We start from the raw sequence: 24,550 nt of genomic DNA, 5'->3' as shown, positions 1-24,550 counted from the left end.
GGGACGCGGAATTTGAGGGAATGGAAAATAAAGGAACGGAAAATGAAGGAACCGGAAAATGAAGGAACGGAAAATAAAGGAACCGGAAAATGAAGGAACGGAAAATGAAGGAACCGGAAAATAAAGGAACGGAAAATGAAGGAACCGGAAAATGAAGGAACGGAAATTGAAGGAAAGTGAAAAAAGGAGAGGCGAAATTCTAAAAAAATAAAACGCGGAAATACCGTTGACTATTTATTTGTATTTAAGTCTATATTATTTTGGAAATAAACGGGCATTTTATAGAAGAGGGTTAGGGTATGCTGGGGTAATAAAAATTAACTCATTATCGCTTATCAGTTCTCAAATAAATAACAGTAAACCTAAATAAACAGTCAACGATATTTCCGCGTTTTATTTTTTTAGGATTCCGCTACTCCTTTTTTCACTTTCCTTCAATTTCCGTTCCTTCATTTTCCGGTTCCTTTATTTTCCGTTCCTTCATTTTCCGGTTCCTTCATTTTCCGTTCCTTCATTTTCCGGTTCCTTCATTTTCCGTTCCTTCATTTTCCGGTTCCTTCATTTTCCGTTCCTTCATTTTCCGTTTCTTCAATTTCCATTCTCTCATTTTCAGTCGTCCCGCAAATTCAATGTGACTCCGGCGTCAATAGACTTCTTAATTAACCGGCCCGATTTTGTAAGTCGGTTAAAAATTTAGTAAATAAAGTTAACGAAAGGTCATAGTAAATCTGTAGCGTGGTATTAAATTAATTATTCCGACAAAAAGGTAATTTTGTTAAATTGCGTTTTCACGCGCTTGTTGATTACGATAACATGAAATGAATTTTGCACCTCTCCATTAATTAAGATATTTTTTGAAACTTAGTTTAATTTTAATTTAGTTTGTTAATTTTTATAGGTAGTAGAATCCTAAATAAAAAAATGGTTGTTTCTGGGTTTACCCAGTACTTTTATTCTGTAACTGATAAACAGTATCGTATGAATTCAAAACCAATCCCACTATTTAATGGAGCAACAGTTCCTCTAGGATTTGCTGGCGGGGTTTGGCTTCCTTTGGCTAATTATATGGTGGGAAGAGCACCGAGTGTAGGTATAAGGGTAACACTTATATATTTTAATTTACTTTCAATTTTCAAACTCTGTACAACTGGCTATTATTCAACTGATCTCTTTTTTGTTTTTAAGTAACATGATATATATTTACCCAGATTTAAAATCTATGTTACTAATACAGTTTTGTATTTGTTGTCCAAAACTGATTAAAAAAAACAACAACTTGCCAAAACTAACAAGATGTAAAAGTAAATTTCTAGTTTTGTTCTAGGTTCCCATTACTCGTTGGCAATGGCTGCAGCTGGTATGTGGATCGGTTATTACTCGGTGAAAAAATACAATAAATGGTATTATGGCAAGTTTAAATACTGTATGGAATATGCAATAAAAAGAAAATCCGAATTTCCAGGAAAGGGTTAGAGCCTTGTTTAAAAATAAATTTTAATTTGTTTTTGTATCAATAATTAATACTGAATCTTTTTAGCATCACCAAAGTATGGAGATCCAACTTATTTACGGGTATGGGATCCTCACAAATAGTTTTTTCTACATAGTTGACTTTTATATAAAATGCTTTGTGTCCACAATAAATTTATTTAAATTTGAGAGTAGTCTTTTGTTTCGAAATAAAACCGTCAAAAAAGTTTATTTTTATTAATTTTGTCTATTTTTCTAAAACTAAATTTATTATCGAGTATGAAACACAATTAAGACTATTAATAATAAAAAACATATGAGAAACTTTATAATTACATAATAAAAATAGTAAACTATATTAAGTGTATATTAATATATATAAACAAATACAGTGAACACTAAGATACTTAAAATATGACACAGTTAAAACACTATCTTTTAAACTTAAAAGTCAATAAAAATTTAAGCCCATCTACATTTAATATCGTTAGGATAAATAACATATAAAACACTATAAAAATCACCTTCAGTTGCAAGATGATTTATGTACTAAAAATAGGTAGATACTTCATGAAACAAAAATTTAGTCTAAAAAATAGGTAAAACTTGAAGTAAAAAAATCACAGATTTAATACCCAAAGAACTTAAATTACACATCTGTTATATCACTAGTTTTTGTTTGTACCAATTTTCGCCCCCTTTGTAGGTTCAACTTGCTTTGCTCTTTTGCTTACAGTTCTAAACAGAAACAGTGTTAGAGTAAGAGATTAAGTAATAAACTCTTTTTTAGATCTTTTACATAGTTAGTTCATTTAACATAAGATAAATTTACCTTCCAGTTTGTGGAACTTTTCGTTCTGTTGGTTTTCTCTGGTAGGTCTCCAAATGAGTTGATGCCTCCGTCAGTTCAGTAACATATTTTTTTCGTCCTTCAGAGGCCTTGTGTAAAGCTTTTGATTCCTTAAATAAAATGTTACTTAAATTTTATTATCAAGGTATATATAAATATTTAAAAAAAAATGGATAACAATTTACAAAATCTGTAACTTACCTGATCCAATCTCCATTCCATATCATGCAGTTGTCCTTCTAAACTTATTTTTTCTTTTTCAAGCTGTCGTACTAATCCTTTTAAACCACTCTAAAACATATCAACACATGTGATATAAAGACTTACAACAAACACTAATATTTATTGTAAAGGTAAAATATTTACATCACTCATATCCTCCAAGCTTTTTAGCGCCACAATATCCTTTTTATTTATTCCCTGGGACTTTTGAATTTTATTTTTTAAAGCCTCGAGTTGTCTCTCCAATTGTTGGTTCATTTCTTGTTGAGTTTCATATCTGAAATGACTTTTTTTAAATATTCGAATACAATCGGGCCATGCAAGGTAGATATTTATTTATTTTGACTGATTTTAATTACAGATTAAAATACTGTTTATTTAACAAAAAAGTATTAATAAATAATGTCGTACTGGTAGGATTCAAAATGGTGTAGTGGTAAGAACACTTGCTACACCACACATGAGGTCGTTTGTTCAATCCCGACTGATCTCATACTGTAGCACCTTTAAGTAAGGCGCTATAAACGGTACGAACTCCTGCTGAGCCAGCATTTAATCAGAAGCAGAATTATCAGGCAATTATAATCTATAATATCCCAAACTGCCAAAGGCAACTCAAGATGGGGTCGGAGTAACTGATGGAACTCTATGTTTAAGTCACGCATTCGACTTTCCCACATGGAGGACAAAGATATACACAAAAAAAGAAAAAAAATAGTTGGTAGGGTTCGGATTCGAAATAAAAGAAATTTAGTAGGATTCAAAATAAAAAAAATACGTTTCAACTATAAATTTTGGTTAAAAATACCTTGTTTTCCATTCATTTCCCTCATTATCAACTTGTTTAAACTTGTTTTCCAAATCCTTAACAGTAACTTTAAGATCGCTCACCGATTGATCCAACATCTTTCTGTACAAAATATACTCATGTTTATTTTCTTAAAAATAAAACTACTATATTAAAATAAAAAGTATAACTTTGGGTATAAAAAAAATAATTAGCTTTGGATTTTACTTTAGTTGTAGTTCTTGCTCAATTTCTGCTTGAATTTCTTCTACAGTCATGTTACTTTCATTTTCTGTTTCCGACATTTTAGTAAATTACAACTTTTAGTTACTCTCTTTAGTTAAATTTCTACAATTAAAAAAAAAAAACACTTACAAATTAAAACAACACATGTGGTCAACTCATATTGTTTAAATTATCTTTGAATAAAATAAGCCCCTACTATAAATAAATTAAAATAATTTGTTCATTTTTAGTAAATTATTATATGGTATATATATAACTGAAGTTTAAAGTAATAACAACTGCTATTTTATATACAATATAATCATCCAGACCACTGCTTGTTTTTATCAGTCAGTGGGATATATACAACTTTCATTAGATCTTTCTTTGATAGTTTACCCTCACTGTCCTTGTCCCATTGCTGGTAAGTTTGTGTTTCGCCAGCAGGCCCAACTGGGAGAATAAGTCTACCTCCCTTTTTAAGTTGATCAAGCAATGAACTGGGTAGCTGTTCTGCAGCTGCCCCTACATGAATTGCATCATAAAGTTCAACTTTTTTATTTTCTGGATCATACCCAAGTCGACCATCACCACGCTTGATAATCACCCTTTCTGATTCCAGCAATGAAGTGTCATCGTTTTTAATATTGTCAATTGATTTGTTAACCAATTCTGGAATATGCTCAATACCGATTGCCTTTCCTGTTTCTCCCATCATTCTAGCAAAGCAAGAAGTAAGATAACCACTTCCAGATCCCACATCCAAAGCTGTTTTATGTTGACTGTTTGTGAGTTGGGTATGCAAAATTTCCAAAGCATATGCATGCATGTGAGGTGCACTTATTGTAGCTTGAAAACCAATAGTTTGAGGCCTATCATCATAAGGGTGAGAGGATACATAAAACTTTCGGTCAGTAAGTTTCATTGCTTCAAAAACAACATCAGATTTTATTATTCCATTTTTTCTCAGGTTGTTTACCAAATCTATGTTATTTTTTCCATGGGATCGCCACGCCATTCCCATTAATAAAATAAGAAGGCAAAAATATACGCTATTGGATATCTGCAACATAGGTTTTTATAACAAAAAACATAAATACTTTTACAACTAGTCTGCTAGTAGGCCTAGGCACTAAACCCTAAATGCATTGTATAGTAGATGGTACATTAATTCACGAGTAAATTAAAAATTACAAACAGTAAACAATTTTTTTTTTGTATACATCTTTATCCTCGATGTGGGAAAGTCGAATGCGCGACTTAAACATAGAGTAACATTAGTTACTCGGGCCCAGTCTCGAGTTACCTGTGGCAGTTTGGGACAACATATGGATTATAATTGCCCGAAAATTATGCTGCTGATCAAGCGCTTGCTCAGCAGGAGTTCATACCATTTATATCGCCTAACTTAACCCACGACCTCATGTGCAGATGTGTGGTGTAACAAGTGATCTTACCACTACACCAAGCTGCCGGTTTAACATAGTAAGCAAACCCACTATAATGAAATTATAACAAAATTATACAAACTATGAAAAGCCAATTCAAAACAACACGCGTTTTTTTTTATGCCAAAACAATGTTTGCACAATTATATTTTCGTGAATAAAAGTAAACAAACTATCAGCTGTCATTAGCAATCTTGTGGATACGAAGTGCATTTCGATACACTTGATAAACTTTATCATTATTATTTTTTTTAATTTTACTTTTTTACTTAATAAAAAAATAAATTAATTTTAGAAAATGTATTTATGTTTAGTTGCCAATGTGTGAATTAACTTTACTTTAAAGCTTCTAAAAATAAATAATAGGTGCGTCATAATACACTTATATGACGTCATAATAGAAACAGAAGTAGACAGAAAAAATTGAAGCTTTATTATTAAAATCGTTAAACTACGTAGGTGGTTAAAATAGTTTATTCAGAAAGAAATAGGGTGTGTAGATGTCCAATATTTATTTAATTTTTGTATGTAAGTTATAATAAAAAATTTTTGACCTTAGATTTTGTATAAATTTAGCTTGTTGCTTCTATATTTGTTTAGCTACTTGTTGTTTCAAAAAACATGCCAGAAGAAGTTGGTTGTTGCACGAAATATTTTTTGTTCTCTTTTAATGTTCTATTTTGGGTAAGATTTTTAACTATTAACAACAATTGTACTTTATAAAAGCTAATAAACTAATGTACTAAACAGACTAAATTTATGTCTGTTTTTGTGTGTATATATGTTTTTTAAGAAAGCTTGTGACTTAGTACTAGATTATGTAAGATTGTTAATAGCTAAATAGTAACTTTATATGTGTTACAGATTATTGGGCTTGGCTTACTCGGAATTGGTATCTGGGCATGGAGCGAAAAAGTTTGTATAGTTTATTGTTTATATTATTATTTGTACTTCACCATTGTTTAACTTTTGTTGAATAAATTAATTTATTGACTATTTTGACACAGATTGTTATAAACAAAAAATGTAATAAATTGTCATAATTTTACTTAGTATTGTATATTAAATATTCAGATTATAAACTTATTTTTATTTTTAATAGGGATTTTTCGATAATTTGACTGAAATAAGTTCTATTCCGATCGACCCAGTTCTTGTAATAATTGTTATCGCAGTTGTCATGTTTATTTTGAGCTTTTCAGGTTGTCTTGGATCTCTCAGGGAAAACATTTTTTTACTAAAATTTGTAAGTATCAATTAAAATACTTAATCATTGGATGTTTTAAAAGGCTTATTTTTTAATAACGAATTTTGTATAAGTTTGTTTGAGTGTAATCTTCTTAACATAATGTTTTTTATGTTTGGTATTTGGAGTTATCCTTTTTAAAAACATTTATATTTGTCATAATTAAAATTAAGGCAGGGTTCTAGTATTTTTTATAAAGTAGCAATATTCTAATTTTTAGTAAACAAAATAATTCACTTAATAACTAAATATCTAACACTAGTAAAGATGGTTTTGCTATTGTTAAAAAATGGAAATTATTTTGACACAGAAACACACCTTGTAATAAATTGCTTGCTATTATACGTTGTTCTCAATATAACATCAGTGACTAAATTTTATGTTAGTTTAAAACATAAATGATGTCATTCCACTGCACTAATGATTAAGCAACGTTACAGTCATTTTTATAATAAAAGTATGCAGTGGGTTTATATTTGTAAAAAAGTAATTTTAAAACAGTTTTTGTCATAACCAAATGGGGATTCTTGTTTCAGCCAAGCTTTTATTAAAACCACTTAACCTACACTTCAAATGCATCTGTGATTTTAAACCCATTTTTACGAAATCAACATCCTTATAGTTTTTTACAGTTTGAATTTAAAATTAATCAAGCATTATGTTGTTTTTCTAGTTTTCTGTTTGCCTTGGTGTTATATTTTTTGCTGAACTTATCGCAGGAATCTTGGGTTTTGTGTACAAGGATTGGTTTGATAAGCAATTTGCCTTATTTGTCAACAGAACAATTAAAGCTTACAGAGATGACCCAGATCTTCAGGGTATCATCGACTTTTCTCAGGAATTTGTAAGTTTTTGGATTCTTTATTGGGTTCTTTTAGTGTTTTGTTTTATAATTTTAGGCTTTAAAATTTTTTGTTAAGACAACATATTTAAAATAAGTTATCTCCTATTTTTAATGCTTTGATATGTGCAGTTGTGGTAATAAATTTATGAAGATAAAAATTGGCATATAAGAATGCTGGGAAGTTATTTTACTAAGAAAATCTTGGACTAAAACAACGGATGCCGTTGCTTAAACTTTTTAATATAAAATATAGTTTTAAATTTGTATAAATTTTGAACTACAATTTAAGCTTGTAAAAGATTTATTAAGCTTTTATGCTAAATTATTTACAACAAACTGCAATAGTAAAATAATAACAGTAATAAAATGAAAATTGATTTTTTTTTAATATTTTAGTTGACTTGCTGTGGTGGTGACCGTGGGCCTAGGGATTGGAACAACAATATTTATTTCAGTTGTGACGCCAACATCACATTTAACGATATTATGTTTACCCCTGTTGAATCTTGTGGTGTTCCATTTTCATGCTGTATAAAAAAGGAAGTGACTGATGTTGTGAACCGACAGTGTGGCTATGGAGTAAGAAGATTAACGGTAAAATTTTCTAAAATTTAATGTATATATATATTTTAAATAAATGTCAGTGTTTTAAAGTGTTTATGTTCAGCTCACTCTTTAGCATACTATCCAATGTTTAAGAAAATTATACACTATGCTAACCATAATTTAACTTGTTTTGTTATGTTTTTTAATACAGCAAACAGCCCTAGGAGATAAAGTCTACACAAGAGGTTGCATTCAGAGTTTTGAGGATTGGCTGAAAACAAACCTTTACACAGTTGCTGGAATTTTTATTGGAATTGCTTTGTTGCAGGTATTTTAACAACTTTTTTTATTATTTACACAACTTTAAGCTATAACAAAAATGCTCTATTGGGTTAAACATATTTTGTTTCTTTTAACAATGTATATAAATTTTTTAAATTTAAAAGTTTTTATTTTCTTTTGCTATATTTGTTTACTTTATACTTAAAACCTAAGTTATGCCAAAGTTTTTATATCACAAATTTATAATTATTTAAATTGTTATTTTTTCCAGATAATACCAATATGCTTTGCACAAAATATGATAAGTGATATACAAGCAGTCAAAGCAGGATGGTAATCTACTTTTATTAATATTACACAAATAATCCCATAGACATCACATTGTTTTTTTAATAGTATTAGGTCTGTTAGTGCATTATCATATGGTAATGGTTTTCTACTATAAAAATGCCCATGAATAATGTACTTTTTTTGTATATCTTTAAACTTAAGTTAGACTACCAATTCCTTTATATTGCATTAAACCTTATTTTACATTAATGAAAATATTATTTATATATAACAATTTTTTTTTATTACCAATCGCAAATACTTTTAAATGTGCCTAGTGTTGTTGTTTTTCCTTAATTGATTGTGAGTTTTATTTAAATGAAATTGTGTTTTATTTTTTAGGTTACAAATACAATATTACGATATACCGAATACTAGAGGCACACGCCATCTACTGTAAGCTTAATTTAAAAAAGGTCAATTTTAATACCAAGTAGGGCTAAATTTTATAGAAAATATAATTATAAGTTTACTAAAAATTGGATACCTCTCTTTGATTTAAAATGACCTTTTTTAATTTTACAAGTAGGTTGTTTTGTGCTGTGCCCTTAACAGTAGTTTGTAATTTCCTTGTAATTTTAAGTAGTACTAATCTGTTGCTTTAGTGCATGGTTTAAGCTTCGCTTTGGATTAAAACTTAACACTGTTAATTTCGACCACAAGCTAGCAATATTAATTTGACTTCAAATTGGCTTTCACATGACACAATGCACATGACATATTTAATCATGTTAAAATCTGTTTTAATTCATAGTGTTTTTTTTCTACTATTTACAAAGGAATTAATTTTTTAATTCATTTTCTTTTTAATTAGTTGTTATAAGTAAAATTAATTTTCAATTTAAAAAATTATTCTGTGAACTGATAAAGTGTGTTTCTTTCTGATCAGTGTTTTGTAAAATTGTAAGCCATTTTCACAGAAAATTAATACAGTGTAGTTTCTCTGTTTTTTGACTTTTAGTGCAATTGTGTTCTATATTGCATTTTGTAGTTATTTTCTTTGTAATTACTGATAGTTTTGTATTATATAGCATGCTTGCTGCACAAGAACTTAAAAATCGTAATTTACATATTAAAAACTTGTTTTGTATTGCTTAAAAAAAGACAATTAAATAAAATACTGCACTGCTAACTTTTAACATATTTTAAATAATAGAACTACTTTTTAAAAAGCAGTACTTCGTCACTCTTGTGAATCAAGCATGTTATGCTGTCTTGCAATTTTGCTCAAATTAATCTTGGTTTATATAATTTTGATTCTAATAGTGTTATTTTTTTTTGTTGCCACAAAAAATGGATTGCTTATTTCATAAAATTTGTAGATCAAATCGACAAGCTCGTTATTGAGAGTAATTCACCTATTTCTTCTGTATGTGCGAACAATAAATCTTGAAGATGGAAGAAAAGTATGTTTTTAAATAAGCCATGGAGGTACAGCGATCGAATTCAACAAACTTTTATATTTTTGTGAATTATGATGACAAGCAACTTTTCTTTGTGTTTTAAATGTATTTTCAGAAGAAAAGTTTGTTGAGTTTCGGTTAATTTTTCTCGAATTGCTCACTAAATGTTATTTTACACAAGTAGTTATGTAAGAGTTGTAAACTTTAAACATTCTATACATTTTTGCCTTGTTAACAATGTTACCTTTTCATATTTCCATTTTGTTACACAATAACTGTTTTTACGTACTCATACTTCTATTTAAGGGCAATCAAATTTATCATTAAACTTTTGTAACTATTTTGATTGTTATAAAATATTCTTTAAATTCAACGATTCGATATTTGTTTTAGTATCTGTCAAAGTTTACCCAAAAATTCTAGTCTTGGTAAATGGATTAGCCTATGGTGTAACATGTATGCAGAAAGTACAGAACACTAAGTTTTAATTTTTTGTTTTTGTAATACAGGATTGAAGAACGGTGGTCTAAGATAGAGCAGAGATTTTTAGAATTATCAAGTAAAGAGTCTATATTGCAAGAAAGAGAGGACAGAAATGGACAAAACAGTTCAGCACTAAATACATTAGAAGAAAATATGCAACAAGATAACAGTAATTTACCAGCACCAATGGTAATAGCAGGTCCTCTTTCAAACATTAATTGCAACACAAAACACTATTTCTACTGTAACATACCAGAGCACAGGCAATGTTGGTCTACTACAAGTTTGTTAAGGCCAAATCATAACACAAAAAATATGAATAGATCTAACTCATCTTCGGATTGTTTACCTTTTACTGTTGAAAACAGTGATTTAGAAGTAGTCAGTTTGTGAACATAAAATTGGATATTAAAACACCCTATTTTAAATTATTGTTTATACTTTTTATTAAAAAAAAACTGCTCAGAATGTGAACACTTCCTCCTTGCGTGGTTAAACCACGCAAAGAACACTCCTCAAACAGTAAAGTTCGAAGCAAATCGAACTCTACCAAGCTTCATGCTCAGAAGTGTTCACTATGACTCATCATCACAGTTGAGGTTCTGTCAAAATTAAATGACGTTTTCAAGATACAAACTATAGAAATGATCCCTAAAAGTATGATCTTAGTTTAACATGGTTTAGATTATCGTGGCATGTTGAATTATAAACTGCCATTTGTGGTTAACTATAATTTTGTTAAAAAATAAGTTTAACAAAAATTTATTTTTATTAATAAATTTAATATACTAGAAACTGTATGTTTACAGAAATTGAATTAAATTAAAGTTTATGGGAGCGGGATCAACATTTGCGCGCCTACTACAAATTCTGCCATCCAGCGATTTTAAAAATAAACGATTTTAGTTATTATCTAAACGGGCTACAATTTAAAATACCTTAAAAACTTTAAGCGAATATTAATCAGCCTTTGAAGTTAAAAAAAACACTAATAAAATTAATTTTTATAAAGTGTAATTTTAATAAAAAAACTTACACTTTGTTGCGTTTTTAGAATAAATAATTGGAAGATCATTCAAACAAAGCCTTTTGTACTTTGCTTTGATCTACTCAAAAACTATAGTATAAAGTTACAATTTAAAATGTTTTGTTGAATTCTTTGCTTCATTGTTTTGAATATTTTTTTAACAAATTACTAGGTGGATCTTTAAACTTAATAATCAGGCTATCAGTTTTTATTTGTATATATTGTAATTTATTGTACCGTTGACCATGGATATACAGGAAGTTTATGTTAGTTTTTATTTATTACCTATTAGCTTAAGTATACTACTATTTACATAAACTAAAATAGGCTATGTTTGTTAGTTTGTCCTAGTTTTAGTTCAAGTCTATAGTCAAACTAAAAATTTTATTTAACAATTAGGATAAGCTGGATCTAGATGGAAGTGTAAATTCTAAGGTTACATCTAGACAGGGTTCGTATTACTATGCTGAAATTTTAAATGATGATGTGCCAAGCTATTTAAACTTAATGCCGCACCAAAATACATATGAAACGTGGGTTTTTTCGCATAGTAGTTACGTGTATGTTTTCTTATATTCTATGTAGAGCTTTAATACGTTTAGCAGAAAAACATGTTTTAATGATTTATAAAACAATTTTTAATCATTTAGGGTGGTTACAGTTCTTAACGCGACCAAAAGTTCCAAAACAAATTATGAAAGCAATCTCCCTAAGCCTATGGGACATTTCTATCCAATGTATTTAAGATCCAAGCAAGAAAATAACCTAAACAAGTAAGCTTGGTCAAAAAAGTAAACATGAATTGTGCATTTTATAATAGTATTTAACGAGAACTTGTACATTTTCAACAGCCTGGAAAAAAGTGTTGACTCTAATTCTCAACCAAATTTATCGAATCGTAACAGTTCGAAGTTTAATAAATATAGGCCTTCTGTTGCTTCAAATTTTCAAGATATTGCAAAACTTACACCCTATGGAGTAATTTTGTTAGATTGAATTTACATTGTGTATATTAACTTTATGTTTTTATTTTTATTTACTTCGTTTTTTTTTTTAAAGTTATTTTTCAATAAAAAGTTATTACACACTCGCTAGTGTTTTGAAAAATATGTTATGCAAAACGGCTACTACTAATAATTGTCGTAAGTTTTACTTAATTTGTTTTACGCAACTTTGCGTATATTAGGCCATAAGAGTTTTTGCATAATATATACATTTTTTGATAGTACATTTTTATAAAACTAAAAATGTTTATTTTGTTTAAAGTTAACATACTTTACCAGGAATTTAAATTTAACTCAATAACTGCCTATTATTATTTTAAAAGTAACTTTACCCTTGAGCAAGCTCTATATCGATGTAATCCTGCGCCTCATTGTTAAAAGAAATTAGCGGGGTTACAGGGGAATCTCGTTCTCTTTGTTCGCTTTTAAGGATAATTCTATTGACGAAAAAAAGACTATACAAAGTCAAATCACTATATAGCCAATATAGTTATTATATATCGTGTTGTTAACTTTCTTAAACTTTTTAGGTGGATTTTACATTTTAAACAGTTTTAAACACATAGTAGTTTTTATAAAAATTTAACGACGAAGTTTTAAGTATAAAAGACTAAACTTTTATTGGGTTTGGTAAAAAAATATTTTTTGCCGACGTTTAAGTCAGGAGTTCTTGGTAAACAAATATGTCAAATATCTTTAGGTAACACGATACAAAGCCACAATTGAACGGAAAGTCCCAGGCTACGCCGAGAAGCTAGGTACATATCAGGAATGTATTGTACAGCCGGTTTTTATGATATCACTCAAGAAGTTTAAATATTTGAGGTTCGCTTGTGCTATTATATTTAGGTTAATAGTCAGCCATGCCCACGCAATTGTTTGCGAACTATTATGTAGGCCAGGATTTGGGTTTTGAACGAACATATATTGATGATGGTTTTATTTGTTGCGCGGTTACATAAGAAGATTTTTTTTGTGTTGGCATAGTCACAAGGTGTTTAATTGTGATAACAAAGTTGACTTTAAAATTTTGACTTTAATTTAAATGAGCTTTTTAAAAAAAATATATACTAAAACTAGCTAAACGTTTTAAAAAAGTAAAACCAGCAAAATGTTTTAACCGTATTTTTTTTGTTTTTCGTAGATAAATATAACTAGACTTTAGTCACCAGTTTAAACTGTGTTAGGCATTAAAGATAATAAAATAAACACCGTAGTGTTAAGAAATCGGAAAAAAAATTTAAAGGCAAGCTGTATTTGATTTAATTTAGGCATTCACAGAAACTGAAAAGTGAATTGCTTATGTAAATTAGAACACTTTTAAATTATGAAAGCACTATACGAAATTCAACAACTCCCATTTAAACAGAATTTAATTAATTAAAAAATGTTTTTTTAATTTGTGGTGGTATTTAAGAGATTATTAGCGCTATAACTTTCCGCTAGAAGCTACGTGGGGTTATTTTGTTGACATGGCAACCAACGCAACGGACATCAACACACAAGGTGCGTAACCTTTTTAAATGTTTACTTTATATCTTCTATTTACTTAACAAAGATTTAACTGATATGTTTTTGGATGTTTTCTAATAAATAAGGAGAATTTCATGTTTTTATATAAGGTTATGCTGTTATGCGTGTATTTTAACCAACATTATTTACACAAATACATCTTACTATCAGATTTTTTTCTGGATTTTAAAATGCGCGCTTGTCAGCTTGTGCGTTTTATTTACCAGACTAACCGCCAACTGTAGACCAATGTTTGTAATTGACTCGTTAAATGTTTTAGATGTAAAATAATAAACTTAGCAAACATTAGAACATAAAACTTCAAAGAATTAGTAAATAAAATTGTTAATTGAAAATAAAACATAAATCTGTCAGACCGTAAGCGTAATATGTGTATTAGTTTAATCTTACGCAAATAAAATGGGGGATTTTCAAATTAGAAAAAGATCTAAAGGTATTTAAACCCACTTAAATAATGTCTATTAAGTTGAAATTCACACTGATTTTGATGAATTATTAAACACATAAACTTTACACTCAGGTGAAAACAATGGGGAATATGCAAACAATGCATTTTCTGGAACAGACGATACAACTTTGCCGAATGGATTCCAGAAGGTAAAAGTTTATTTGAATAAATATATTAAGCATACATGTTTATGTATATATACTATTGTTATTGTAACATTTTTTTTAAATTATTGAGCACGATTGATTTTTTTTTATAATCAATTGTTATTGTTACTTAACAAATTTAGTTTGGGTTTTCAATAGTTGTTGAATTGTGGATGAATTTATGAAGTTGTATAAAATGTGGGTTAATTTTTTAATTTGTTTAAACATAATTTAGTCTGGAGATGGCATCTCTTCTTTATTTAATGTACAAATGGCTGGAAAAAAATGGCTAGGATTTGCAAAAACAAGAAGATTTGCAAATGATAACTCTAGACTTGGTTGGTAAAATAAGGAGGTTTTTAAAAAGTAACTAAAATATAGTTTTCATAATTAGCATTGGAAACACATTTTAAATAAATTTATTACAGGGATTATGACTAGACAAGGATCAAGAAGGAGTCGACATTTGGGACTAGATGCAGATATTTTTGAGGAGGAAAATTCTGCTAGATATGGTAAATCAAAAATTTTTATTTTTAATTAACATTACGTAAATAGTAATTTTATTAGATTTTACTTTTAAAAAGTTTATTTATACTAATTTAGCTTTATCCCCTGAAAAAAAGAATTTAGATCGAGAATTAATTAAACATTTTGTAACTCTTGCAAAAGGAAACAATTATGATGACGAGGTAAAGTAGTTTGTTTAAAAATTTTATTTGAGAAATTGTGTTTTTCTGTTACTTATTGTATTGTAAAAGTTAGACAATATTTAATTACGTTTACTAAATTTTTATAAATTGTACAGAAACTTTTATGTATTTTTTATTAATAAACAAACTATGTTTACTGTTAATCAAGGTTGATCTTGACTTTATTCGAGAACTACTTTCTAAAGGAGCAAATATTAATTGCTCAGACAAATATGGTCAAAGTGTTTTACATGAGGTAAAGTAATATAAAAACATTCATAAAAACATACATTAAGCTATAAAACTTATAAAAATTGAAAATTTTTGTTTTAAATCAAGGCTGCCAGAGCATGGCACCCAGATATTGCAAAATTTCTTCTTGATAACGGGGCAGAAATAAATAAAACTGACCAGTAAGTTTTTTTATATATCGTTAAAAGAACAGTTTAAAAAAGAGTTTTTTTTGTTCCTAGTTTTGGACGAACAGCATTACACATAGCAGCTGCAACAGACTTTCCTGAAATGGTTCAACTCTTGTTGGAAAGAGGAGGTAAAATTTTTAACAATACATATATACATGTAAGATAACCCAGATATATTTTTATCTAAATATATGTATTAAATGTATATAGAAGTCTAACAACTATAAAAAGCATTGTATTACTAAATATAAAAAAAATATAAACTTACTATGTTACAGTATTTTTAATTTGTCATATGTTTTATTATTTAGCTAATATTGAAGCTTTAACAAAGATTGAAAATCAAACCCCTCTACATTTTGCTGCAAGGAATGATGCTTCAGAATCACTAAAAATTCTGTTAAAATTAGATGCAAACATCGAAGCTAAAGACTATAAAAATAGAACTCCTTTGTTTGTGGCCGCAGAATTAGGTCAGAAAGTTTTTTTTTTTTTAAATAATGTATATATTTAATAAATTTCAAAACTTATAAATAACTAACTTATTATAATAAAAAGTAAGAATTAATAAAACAAATAATAAAAAGTAAGAATTGTTTTTTTTTTCTGGGTTGTATTTTAATTTTTGTCAATGGTGAGTTTTTTTATTTTTATTAAAATAAAAATAAATGTCTGTCTATTTTTGCTTGGTGTAGATCGAAGTGATACTGCAAGGTTTTTGATTGATGTTGATGCAGATGCAACAGTGGTAGACTCTACAGGACAAATGTGTATGACAAGTATGATCACTAACATGGGACCCGTGGTTTGTATTTAACGTTTATCTTTTTTTTATTGTAAACTATATGAAACATATAACAAAATGAAATACTTGTATTTTAAAATTTTAATTTTTCAAATTAAAAAAAAAAACAAATTGTAAAATTCAGTACTGAAATGTTTGGGTGGTAAACTAACAATGCTTTATTTTTTATAATCAGGCTCGACAAGCTCTTAATCAGTTTCACTACAAGGACCGAGCCAACAGAAGACAATATTATTATCTTAATTTACTTGAATCAACAAAGAAAACTAAAAAAATGGCAGCTGGTGGGCAAATAATTTTTTTTTCAAATTTAAAAAAAAAATCAATTAAATGTTATAATTTAAAATCTAGTGTTTGTTAATGTTATCATTGGTTTGTTATAAAAATTTATATTTGTTATTTCAAATTTTTAGAATATGAGGAAATAAGTCTTGCTAAATCACCAGTAAGTTAAAAATTAAACTTTATATTCCAAAATTATAAATTTTTTTATATGGTTTAAATGTTGTGTTATTAACTACTGTATATTGTTTAGTTGGATGTTATAGTGTACTATAAGCAACTTGAATTAATCATGCATCCTGTAATAATGAGAATGATTGATGTTAAATGGAGGGAATTCGGAAGGTAAACCAGAAAAAATACTTTTTTTAAATATTTAGCTTAGAAATATTTTAATTTAAAACAAAAATAGAAGATATATTTGAAATACCATATAAAAATAATTTTGTTTTTAGACGAGGTGCATTAAGAGCTCTGGCCTTGAACATAATTTTTGTTTTAATATGGACCATTCTTGGGGTTGCGGTGCCTTGGTATTTCCGATACCAGTATTTATTCCCTACTGTAAGTTAGTTTCCAGGATTCCAAAACAATTACATACATTTTAATTTAGATTATTTATTTACATTTTTGAATTTTTTTTAACTTGTTTGATATTTTAAACACAGGCAGGGTGGAGAGTTCTGTTTTTGATTTTGGGAATGGGATTTGCTGTGTACAATGTTTGTTATGAAATTATGGAAATTGTTTTATCACGAAAAAGGTTCGAAAAGTGGAAACTTTGGAGGGAAGCATCTTTGAAAAAAGATCTTGAGTTTTGTCATGCAAAATGGCCTGAGGTTTGTGAAACTTTAGGTTTTTATATATTTTTAAAACCCAACCAGTCAGATAAGATTTGTTTTAGATGTGTTAACTAAATACATGTTGTGATAAGTTTTTAATTTAAAACAATTTGTTTGTTGAAAAGCTAAAATTTTAGGACAAACTAATAACAAAAGGATTATTTTAAATTTCAGGAGAAAAAATATTTAAAAATGCAAATAGACCTTCTAGATGAACTAGTGCCAAATTACTTTCAAGATTTCTGGAACTACTTTGATTGGGCTGTTTACTTTCAAATATTTGTTGTTTTCGTAAGTTATTGAGTTATGTCATCTTCAAGTGCTTTAAATTTGAAAATTAAAACTTGTTAAGTTCAATTGACCACAAATATTTGTTTTCTTTTTTTGTTCCTTTAAAAATGTCTTTTAAGAAATTTTTTATTTTTAGATAACCCACATCGTTGATGTATCGCTTTCACCGGAAAACAGAGTTGACCCATGCTGTAGTATTGACAATGCTGTAAATTTTTGAATAAATTTGTTTTTTTAACAAAATCAATAATAGTTTTTTTAATTGATAAATTTTTAATGAAAATGATTACAGATACAAAAATTATGGCAAAAAAATGTTAAAATTTTATATGTGTTTAACTAAAAAATATTAAATTATGTTGTTCATATTTTAAACTGTTTTTTTTTATTTAGACTTTTTGTATTGCTGTGGATTGTCGTTCTGCTGAAGCACAAGTCAACAATGCCAGTTTAGCTTTGTGGAATAATAGGTTTCATGTTATTCTTATAATCTCATTGTGGCTTAGGATAATGAAAGATACAAGAGCCTTCAGGTAAAATGTTATTATGTGTTTCAGTGAACACATGGAATTTTAATTTGAAAAATAATAATGTAGGGCAGAGGGATTTTTTTTATAATAAATCTGTTAAAATATTTTACCAAAGTTTTACAATCCTATATCTTTTTTTACAACTTTCTTTGTATAAATATATATAATTTTAAATGTTTTAAAAGGCTGATTTTGCGCTAAATATTTTAAAAAAGATGATTTTTGCCTTGTTTAATCATACCCTTTTTTACATGCTGTTAACAGGCATGGGTAAGTACGAGTATAATTATTGTTAGAGTTTTTTTTAACATTTTCAAGTTAAACTTCCTTAGATTGCCATTACAACATTATACGATTTTAATTTAGCACATTTTATTTAACCTATGAAGCCATTACGTAAATTATCAAATAAATTGTTGATAAAACAACACAATTTGGTATATGATTTAATTTTTACCACCATTTTTGTTATAATTATGTATAGATGTCATGTAAAATTGTCTAATTTACAGCTTATTAGATTAGGCACTGTCATGTTTTGCTTTTAGTCTGAAAAAAAATAATTTTGTTGTTTTAATATTTATTACCTATATTTTATGAATATATATAATACTGACATAAAAAAAAAAATTTTAACGAATGCTGTAAATTAAATTACTATTTGACTTTTTCAAGGTTTCTTGGGCCTTTCATTGTAATGCTTGGTAAAATGACAACAGATGTTGTTAGGTTTTTGTACTTGTACTTGGAATTTTACATTCCATATGCATGTGGATTTTGGATGATATTTGGTAAGGGTAAAATAATTTTTTTTTATAAAATTATAGATATTTTTAATATTTCTTTCACACTTATCATTTATTAAAAATAAAAATTTTTACAAAGTATCGTTTTATAAGTAAACACATTCATTACTTTAACAGGTATTTGTTTAGTAGGTAACATTAAACTACTTGTGTTTGAAATTTTGTTAATAATATCAGGGAACGAAATAACGGGTCGCTATTCGCTAAAAGCGAATCGTTTTTTTAAATTAGCGAATCGTTTTTTACAAATATATTAGAAATAGCGAATCAACCAAAAAAGGTTCAGGCAGTGATGAAACTCTCGTGTATATTTTTACGATCTATTTTACACCGGTTTCACACTAATTTAATTACATCATCATAATCCTGCGTAAATGTAGGTTACTATAGGGCATTTAATAACAATAACTTTCCATGTTTTGGCAATGCGTAAATTTCGCCCCCGAGATCGTTTAGTTGTTGCACAATTTTTTAAATGCATAACACAGCCTTAAAAAAATTAAAAATGTCTTTTCGTGCAAAATATTCTTAACGATTGTTTAACAATACGTTACATTTTAAAAATGCCACGCAACGCGTCAAGTGTTATCAAAAAACGAAGATTATGACTTGAACCTAATAATTACTCTAAAAATGCGACCTCAATTTTAGCGAATCGTTTTTTAAACGTTAATTCGTACCCTGAATATAACACTGTTTACTTCTCATTCAGGTCAGGTATCTTCAATTGAAAGCATGTTTACTGTTGACTCGATGTTGTTCACCCTTTTTCGTATAACCTTGGTTGATGATTACCAATTTGATGAAATGGAATCTTATGACATTGTTATGGCTTATATTTTGATTGGAACTTTCTTGGGCGTGTCAGCTATTCTGTGCATTAATCTGTTTATTGCACTACTGTCTGATACATTTCAAAGGTAAGTCAAAATTTGTTTAACGATTTATGATTTAAAATACAACACAATGATTTAAAATACAATGCATTCAAAAAAAACCTTACGCAAACAAAAATATTTACTTGTTTACAACCATTCTTTAAATTGTGTTAACTAAATATTTTAAATCCTAACATCTTTTGTCAAAACTTTGGTATTAATTATACATACTAAACCTTATTTAATATGTTTTAATGTTACAACTATATAGGGTGTATGACAATGCAAATGCCAATGCTGTGATGCAACAAGCTACTTTATTGTTGAGTATTGAGGAAAATCAATCAACTAATGAAAGAAAAAAATTTAAAAAGCAAGAATTTGTATATGCATGTGATTTACAAAAAAAAATCGTTATAAATTTTCTCACCTTTAAAAAATTCATACAGTTTTAACCCTGGGAAATGTTTGTAATTTTTAGGTACATCCAAACTTGTTGCAGTCCGGAAGATTTGTTTTATGATGATGATCTTACAATTGCACAAGATGATGATTTAAAGAAGGTGACGATTAAAATTAAAGAACAAATGGATGAATTGATGGAAAAAGTTGACCAGGGAGAAATGGAAAGAAGATTACTGGTAATTTTTTTTTGAATTTATTTAATGACAAAATTTTGTATTTTTTTAAAGTGTAGAAACATATATAAGATATATATCAGAAGAGTCTTGTAAAAATCTGTGTAACATTCGATTCATGGGTGTTGGTTAAATTGCAGGGTCCTGTACAAAATATTTCCGATAAAGATTCGAAAAGACGCTCAGTGGTATTCTGTTTGCTTTTATTGTCACAACTCATATAACTAATTTTTGCTTATGTCTAAAAATAAATTAATTTTGGTTAAGTTTTACTGTCAGGCTTATTTAAATTTACACTACAATTTGCACAACATCATAACTTTGATGTAGATTTATCTATTTTTCAATTACATTTTACACTCTTTTTTCTTCATAATATTTTTAAGTTTTTTGGTTTGTTTGCAAATTTGTTTTGATTTTACTCACTGGTAATAGGATATTGCACTTTTAATCGACTAGGTGTTAATTTAAATCATGATTTTATTAAAATAAGCTAATTTAAAAAAAAATTATAGTGTGCCTAAACAACGAAAGTGTCATACATTTAAACTATTTGTTTTTATATAAAAATTAAGCTGGTATATTGTATATTTTACTTAGGATGAAACACCCAGGGGTGGAAAAAAGGGACTTAAGCAATCAATGACTTTAAATGAAGTTCTTGGAGTGGCAATAAATAAGGGAATGTTAGGTCAAGAACCACAAGGTAATTTGACATTTTATTTAAATTTCTATTGGGTTTGTATTTATTTATTTTAGATATAAAACTTTTTTTTAGATTCCGGAACATTTTCAGATGCTGGTAGAATGATGAGATATATGAAAGAGTTGTCGGTCAAATTTAATGATATACAAGTAAGATATAATACCTTCCAACATTTCTTTTGACTAGGCCTGTAAAAAAAACAATTCTAATTTTTTATTTTAGGTAAAGCAAATTGCACAAGAAACAAATTTCAGCGATCTCAAAAGAGACAACCAGGAAATTAAACATTTGCTTAAAATGCTGGTCCCTGGAAACCCAAGTCTTGGTAATATTGATGAAAATGTGGAATGGGACCAAAAACAACAACAACATGTTACTCAGTTAATGAGCCCAGAGTAAGTTTGCAAGTTTTTTTTTCAAGTTTAAAACTGTAACATCCTTTTTTAATTTGTTGTTTAACAATTTTGTGCAAATTTTAGTTTGATTAACTTGTCACCCCAGCATAGTTCAACTTCCCCACAGAAGAGATCACAAACTACTTTTTTCAAAAGTGCTGCAGCCACTTTGTAAGTTATTAGTTTACAATTTTTTAACTTTTTATAAGTTGTCTTTATGACTTTGGTCCTAATTTTTATGTACAGAAAACATTCGTTTGGAGGGTCGAAAAAGAAAAACTTAATAGTTTCAGATACACCAAGTGATGAAAATATGTAAGTTTATTATTGTTTTACCTTACCAATATTTAAAAAATTTCTGTGTGTATTTATTTTGATTTTAAAATGAAACTCTTTGCCATGAAACCTTTTTACAAATATCAAGAAGTTATTTTTTTAATTTTTATCTTCTTGCAAAGGGGACATCATATTGTGGAAATGGTGTCACTTCCCGGTTCCGTCCAGTCACCAGCATCGTCTATTGGTCGCCAGGGTGGCATAGACACCTCCCAATCAACCGAGTTAACAGTGGCTGGTGTTAGGACTGCTGACATTACCACCAGAAGGTCCGATGAAGGTCGTGCGGTAATAGGGGAAGGGTTGGACGATTCAACAATGGCATAAGTTTTTGTAGAAGTTTCAGTTGAGTGTTTTTTAAAAATGCAACTTAGTTTTTTATTGTTGGTTTTATTATCCAGTCCAAAATTAAGTAGATATTTGGGTTAGTTTTTGAGATTAATATTAAGGTTGATTTTTCAATGCAAAATTTGTGGTTTTATAGAATGTCTTTGCATTTATTTATATTAGCAAGGTGTATTGTTTTAAAAAATGTACTTTGAGAACAGTATTATGCTTTAGTATATTACACTTACCATTGTTAATTTTTGATAAAATTTGATTTGAGATTGAATGAAGATTGTTTATATTTTAATAAATTACCTGTTTTGGGAATTTATAAGCAAGCACGTTTACCGGCAGGGAAATTTTATTCTTGGTGTGTGATTTAGCTGGTGTGATTTGTTTTTCTATTTTTTTTTTAGATTTTGGATTTTAAGTTAATTACTATATTCTTTATTTATTTAATTTTAGCTTTTTTGTATAATCTTCATTTTTAATTTTTTTTTTGTAATATTGGAAGATTCGAAAAGAAATGTTGCAAGTTAATTTATTTGTTTCACTGTGTACAAATTTTGTTCCATTTGTTTATTATGCAAATATTTTGATTTTTTATGTTTTTATAAAGTTTTGTGTCTGGGTGTAAACTAAATAATACCGACATTACATTTTATTAGCTCTTGTTAGTATTCGTAATATTAACTTTTTTTTGTACTAACCTTATGAAGCACAATGTGTAGATAATGTATATACTACTTCAATATTATTTCCATTTTTTGCATTTTATATCAGTGGTTTGTGTAAATTATGTAAATATAAATAAAAATTTATTCCTAATAGAAGGGATGCCCTTTCACGGCGCTTACAAACTTAAGTTAGAATGGCTTGAAGCAGCAAGTTTAAAATGAGCTAACTCGAAGGCATCTAGTTCAAAGCAGTCTACACTTGTATTACAGTGTTATCGGTAAATGTTTACATATATAAAAGGCCCTGTAAAGTATTATTACGTTAGAATATAACGTTTATTAAGAAAACACTTACTATTATGTTAAAATCATATTGAGTTAAGTAGAAAAGCGTATTTTTAAAAATACGGTGGCCTTTATTTTACATGAATTAAACTACTTAGTTTGTTATGGTTGGACTTAGTTAAGTGCAGCAGTCTGCAAGGCTTTAAGATTTTAAGTTTGCCTAAAGACAATGGCAAACAAGCTATGACTACCACTATAATTGTTTTTTTAAGAACTAGAAATGTTATGATCGTTTTACAATTAAAAAATTTGTATTTAATTGAATTTGTTTTAACATGACAATGATTTAAAAAAAATAGCAAAGACATTTAGTAGAAAAAAAGTTGCAGTTTTTTTATTTAGGTCTTAGGGCTATTTCCGTGACGTCATCGGTACACCAATAACCGTAAATAGAGATTTTTTCGAAAAAAAGGTGAATTTTAAAATTGAATTTTGACTATATTTTTTAAGTGTAAACAACGCATTTTCGAAATATAGTTCAAAAATTAATATTTTATTTAATTTTTCTAAACCTTATTAGAATTTATAAAAAAAATAGCGTAAAAAACCTTTGAAGCAAAAGATACAATAGTTTTATATTTGCAATAACTTTGTAAAATATATTTTACTTTTAGACGCTGAACAAGGGATCATTCTGTTACCTGAAGGCAATAACCAACATATTATAAAAAATATTTTGTTATGCAATGACCAACATCTTATAAAAAAATGTTATGTGTTTTATATTTTTACACTTTAATTAATTGCAAATATTTGTTTAAGATTTTTTTTTTTTTTGTGAGATTTTTGTAATACAAAATTGTTAAATAAGAATGAGTTTTCATTACCTATCGATAGATTGGTGCGAAAGCCGATGCAATTGTGATCGATCAGTTCGATTCCAACCACCGGTAACACGATTAAATTATTTTAAATTAGTCGCAACCACTTAAGCATAACTAATTGGTGCGTTAATTGGTCACGTGAAATTGGTCACGCTTTGTTGATAAGGCCAAGAAGTTATTTAAAGTTTTGCAACTTTAAATAAAAGTGTTACAGCTTTTATTTCGTTACACATCTATCCGGTTAACAAAATATAAAATTACAACTTTTATTTTACTAAAAAATTTTGCTTATTATTTTTGTTAAATGTAAGTATAAAGGCAAATCAGATATACTTTATTAGAACCGTACTACTGTAACTAAGATTGCAAATAATACATTTTTTGTATATAGTTAAAAGAACAGGAGCATTTTTATTTATCACGTATATTTAACGATCTCTGTATTACTATATAGTGAAAT

General features: G+C 28.0%; 6 protein-coding genes and 1 non-coding gene across 9 annotated transcripts; 4 read left to right on the top strand and 3 right to left on the bottom strand.

Moving 5' to 3' along the window:
- Window positions 1-637: 637 nt before the first annotated feature.
- On the top strand, window positions 638-1,659 carry LOC145763455 (uncharacterized). Of its 2 annotated transcripts, none has more exons than XM_082574898.1 (4): window positions 638-766; window positions 899-1,090; window positions 1,325-1,468; window positions 1,538-1,659. In XM_082574898.1, exons 2-4 carry the CDS (start codon window positions 922-924, stop codon window positions 1,591-1,593), a joined length of 369 nt encoding a protein of 122 aa, XP_082431024.1. In that variant the 5' UTR covers window positions 638-766; window positions 899-921; the 3' UTR covers window positions 1,594-1,659. The 2 variants fall into 2 exon arrangements, with proteins under 2 accessions (XP_082431024.1, XP_082431025.1); XM_082574899.1 differs by having other exon boundaries at window positions 652-676.
- A 210-nt stretch (window positions 1,660-1,869) lies between these two features.
- Window positions 1,870-3,679, bottom strand: LOC145763319 (coiled-coil domain-containing protein 169-like). The gene is made up of 6 exons (XM_082574748.1): window positions 3,558-3,679; window positions 3,351-3,452; window positions 2,687-2,819; window positions 2,522-2,611; window positions 2,303-2,430; window positions 1,870-2,208 (listed from the first exon to the last, which is right to left on the bottom strand). Exons 1-6 carry the CDS (start codon window positions 3,632-3,634, stop codon window positions 2,139-2,141), a joined length of 600 nt encoding a protein of 199 aa, XP_082430874.1. The 5' UTR covers window positions 3,635-3,679; the 3' UTR covers window positions 1,870-2,138.
- A 34-nt stretch (window positions 3,680-3,713) lies between these two features.
- Window positions 3,714-5,077, bottom strand: LOC145748544 (protein-L-isoaspartate(D-aspartate) O-methyltransferase-like). The gene has a single exon (XM_082564968.1). The coding sequence runs from the start codon at window positions 4,624-4,626 to the stop codon at window positions 3,877-3,879; it is 750 nt and encodes a 249-aa protein (XP_082421094.1). The 5' UTR covers window positions 4,627-5,077; the 3' UTR covers window positions 3,714-3,876.
- Window positions 5,078-5,540: 463 nt separating this feature from the next.
- Window positions 5,541-9,994, top strand: LOC145764220 (tetraspanin-17-like). 2 transcript variants are annotated; one of them, XM_082575836.1, is made up of 9 exons: window positions 5,541-5,686; window positions 5,867-5,917; window positions 6,105-6,248; window positions 6,922-7,092; window positions 7,489-7,686; window positions 7,850-7,966; window positions 8,192-8,253; window positions 8,593-8,646; window positions 9,573-9,994. In XM_082575836.1, exons 1-9 carry the CDS (start codon window positions 5,624-5,626, stop codon window positions 9,595-9,597), a joined length of 885 nt encoding a protein of 294 aa, XP_082431962.1. In that variant the 5' UTR covers window positions 5,541-5,623; the 3' UTR covers window positions 9,598-9,994. The 2 variants fall into 2 exon arrangements, with proteins under 2 accessions (XP_082431962.1, XP_082431963.1); XM_082575837.1 differs by having other exon boundaries at window positions 8,593-8,666.
- Window positions 9,995-10,593: 599 nt separating this feature from the next.
- On the bottom strand, window positions 10,594-10,803 carry LOC145740811 (small nucleolar RNA U3). The gene has a single exon (XR_014280921.1). It is a non-coding gene; the product is annotated as a small nucleolar RNA U3 (small nucleolar RNA).
- A 511-nt stretch (window positions 10,804-11,314) lies between these two features.
- LOC145764067 (uncharacterized) lies at window positions 11,315-12,159 on the top strand. Its single transcript, XM_082575642.1, has 4 exons — window positions 11,315-11,429; window positions 11,563-11,696; window positions 11,814-11,936; window positions 12,015-12,159. The coding sequence occupies exons 1-4, from the start codon at window positions 11,409-11,411 to the stop codon at window positions 12,157-12,159; spliced, it is 423 nt and encodes a 140-aa protein (XP_082431768.1). The 5' UTR covers window positions 11,315-11,408.
- A 1,185-nt stretch (window positions 12,160-13,344) lies between these two features.
- LOC145742388 (uncharacterized) lies at window positions 13,345-22,958 on the top strand. The gene is made up of 29 exons (XM_082560172.1): window positions 13,345-13,673; window positions 14,221-14,297; window positions 14,530-14,632; window positions 14,723-14,809; window positions 14,901-14,986; window positions 15,156-15,242; window positions 15,326-15,399; window positions 15,460-15,536; window positions 15,720-15,881; window positions 16,104-16,213; window positions 16,389-16,497; window positions 16,627-16,658; window positions 16,749-16,840; window positions 16,951-17,059; window positions 17,164-17,334; window positions 17,512-17,628; window positions 17,765-17,836; window positions 18,022-18,161; window positions 18,834-18,949; window positions 19,677-19,884; window positions 20,114-20,215; window positions 20,324-20,483; window positions 20,621-20,668; window positions 21,081-21,186; window positions 21,259-21,335; window positions 21,409-21,581; window positions 21,666-21,752; window positions 21,828-21,896; window positions 22,040-22,958. Exons 1-29 carry the CDS (start codon window positions 13,640-13,642, stop codon window positions 22,242-22,244), a joined length of 3,090 nt encoding a protein of 1,029 aa, XP_082416298.1. The 5' UTR covers window positions 13,345-13,639; the 3' UTR covers window positions 22,245-22,958.
- Window positions 22,959-24,550: the final 1,592 nt, after the last annotated feature.

This window comes from Corella eumyota, chromosome 1 (genome assembly GCF_963082875.1).
Source record: "Corella eumyota chromosome 1, kaCorEumy4.1, whole genome shotgun sequence".
NCBI lineage: Eukaryota > Metazoa > Chordata > Ascidiacea > Phlebobranchia > Corellidae > Corella > Corella eumyota.
The sequence above is the reverse complement of the archived record's forward strand: the minus strand, read 5'-3'. Positions and strand labels throughout refer to the sequence as shown.

Bases quoted from the DNA above. Each gene is read 5' to 3' on its own strand.
- LOC145764067 (XM_082575642.1), top strand. From the start codon at position 11,409: ATGGATATACAGGAAGTTTAT. The intron at 11,430-11,562 runs GTTAGTTTTTAT...TTTAACAATTAG, and splicing joins TGGATATACAGGAAGTTTAT to GATAAGCTGGATCTAGATGG. The intron at 11,697-11,813 runs GTGGGTTTTTTC...TTAATCATTTAG, and splicing joins CACCAAAATACATATGAAAC to GGTGGTTACAGTTCTTAACG.
- LOC145742388 (XM_082560172.1), top strand. From the start codon at position 13,640: ATGGCAACCAACGCAACGGACATCAACACACAAG. The intron at 14,298-14,529 runs GTAAAAGTTTAT...AACATAATTTAG, and splicing joins TGCCGAATGGATTCCAGAAG to TCTGGAGATGGCATCTCTTC. The intron at 16,214-16,388 runs GTTTGTATTTAA...TTTTATAATCAG, and splicing joins TCACTAACATGGGACCCGTG to GCTCGACAAGCTCTTAATCA.
- LOC145763455 (XM_082574898.1), top strand. From the start codon at position 922: ATGGTTGTTTCTGGGTTTACCCAGTACTTTTATTCTGTAACTGATAAA. The intron at 1,091-1,324 runs GTATAAGGGTAA...GTTTTGTTCTAG, and splicing joins GGGAAGAGCACCGAGTGTAG to GTTCCCATTACTCGTTGGCA. The intron at 1,469-1,537 runs GTTAGAGCCTTG...GAATCTTTTTAG, and splicing joins ATCCGAATTTCCAGGAAAGG to CATCACCAAAGTATGGAGAT.
- LOC145748544 (XM_082564968.1), bottom strand. From the start codon at position 4,626: ATGTTGCAGATATCCAATAGCGTATATTTTTGCCTTCTTATTTTATTA.
- LOC145764220 (XM_082575836.1), top strand. From the start codon at position 5,624: ATGCCAGAAGAAGTTGGTTGTTGCACGAAATATTTTTTGTTCTCTTTT. The intron at 5,687-5,866 runs GTAAGATTTTTA...TATGTGTTACAG, and splicing joins CTTTTAATGTTCTATTTTGG to ATTATTGGGCTTGGCTTACT. The intron at 5,918-6,104 runs GTTTGTATAGTT...TATTTTTAATAG, and splicing joins TCTGGGCATGGAGCGAAAAA to GGATTTTTCGATAATTTGAC.
- LOC145763319 (XM_082574748.1), bottom strand. From the start codon at position 3,634: ATGTCGGAAACAGAAAATGAAAGTAACATGACTGTAGAAGAAATTCAA. The intron at 2,820-3,350 runs GTATTTTTAACC...AAGTCATTTCAG, and splicing joins GGAAATGAATGGAAAACAAG to ATATGAAACTCAACAAGAAA. The intron at 2,209-2,302 runs GTAAATTTATCT...GTTTCTGTTTAG, and splicing joins AAAGTTCCACAAACTGGAAG to AACTGTAAGCAAAAGAGCAA.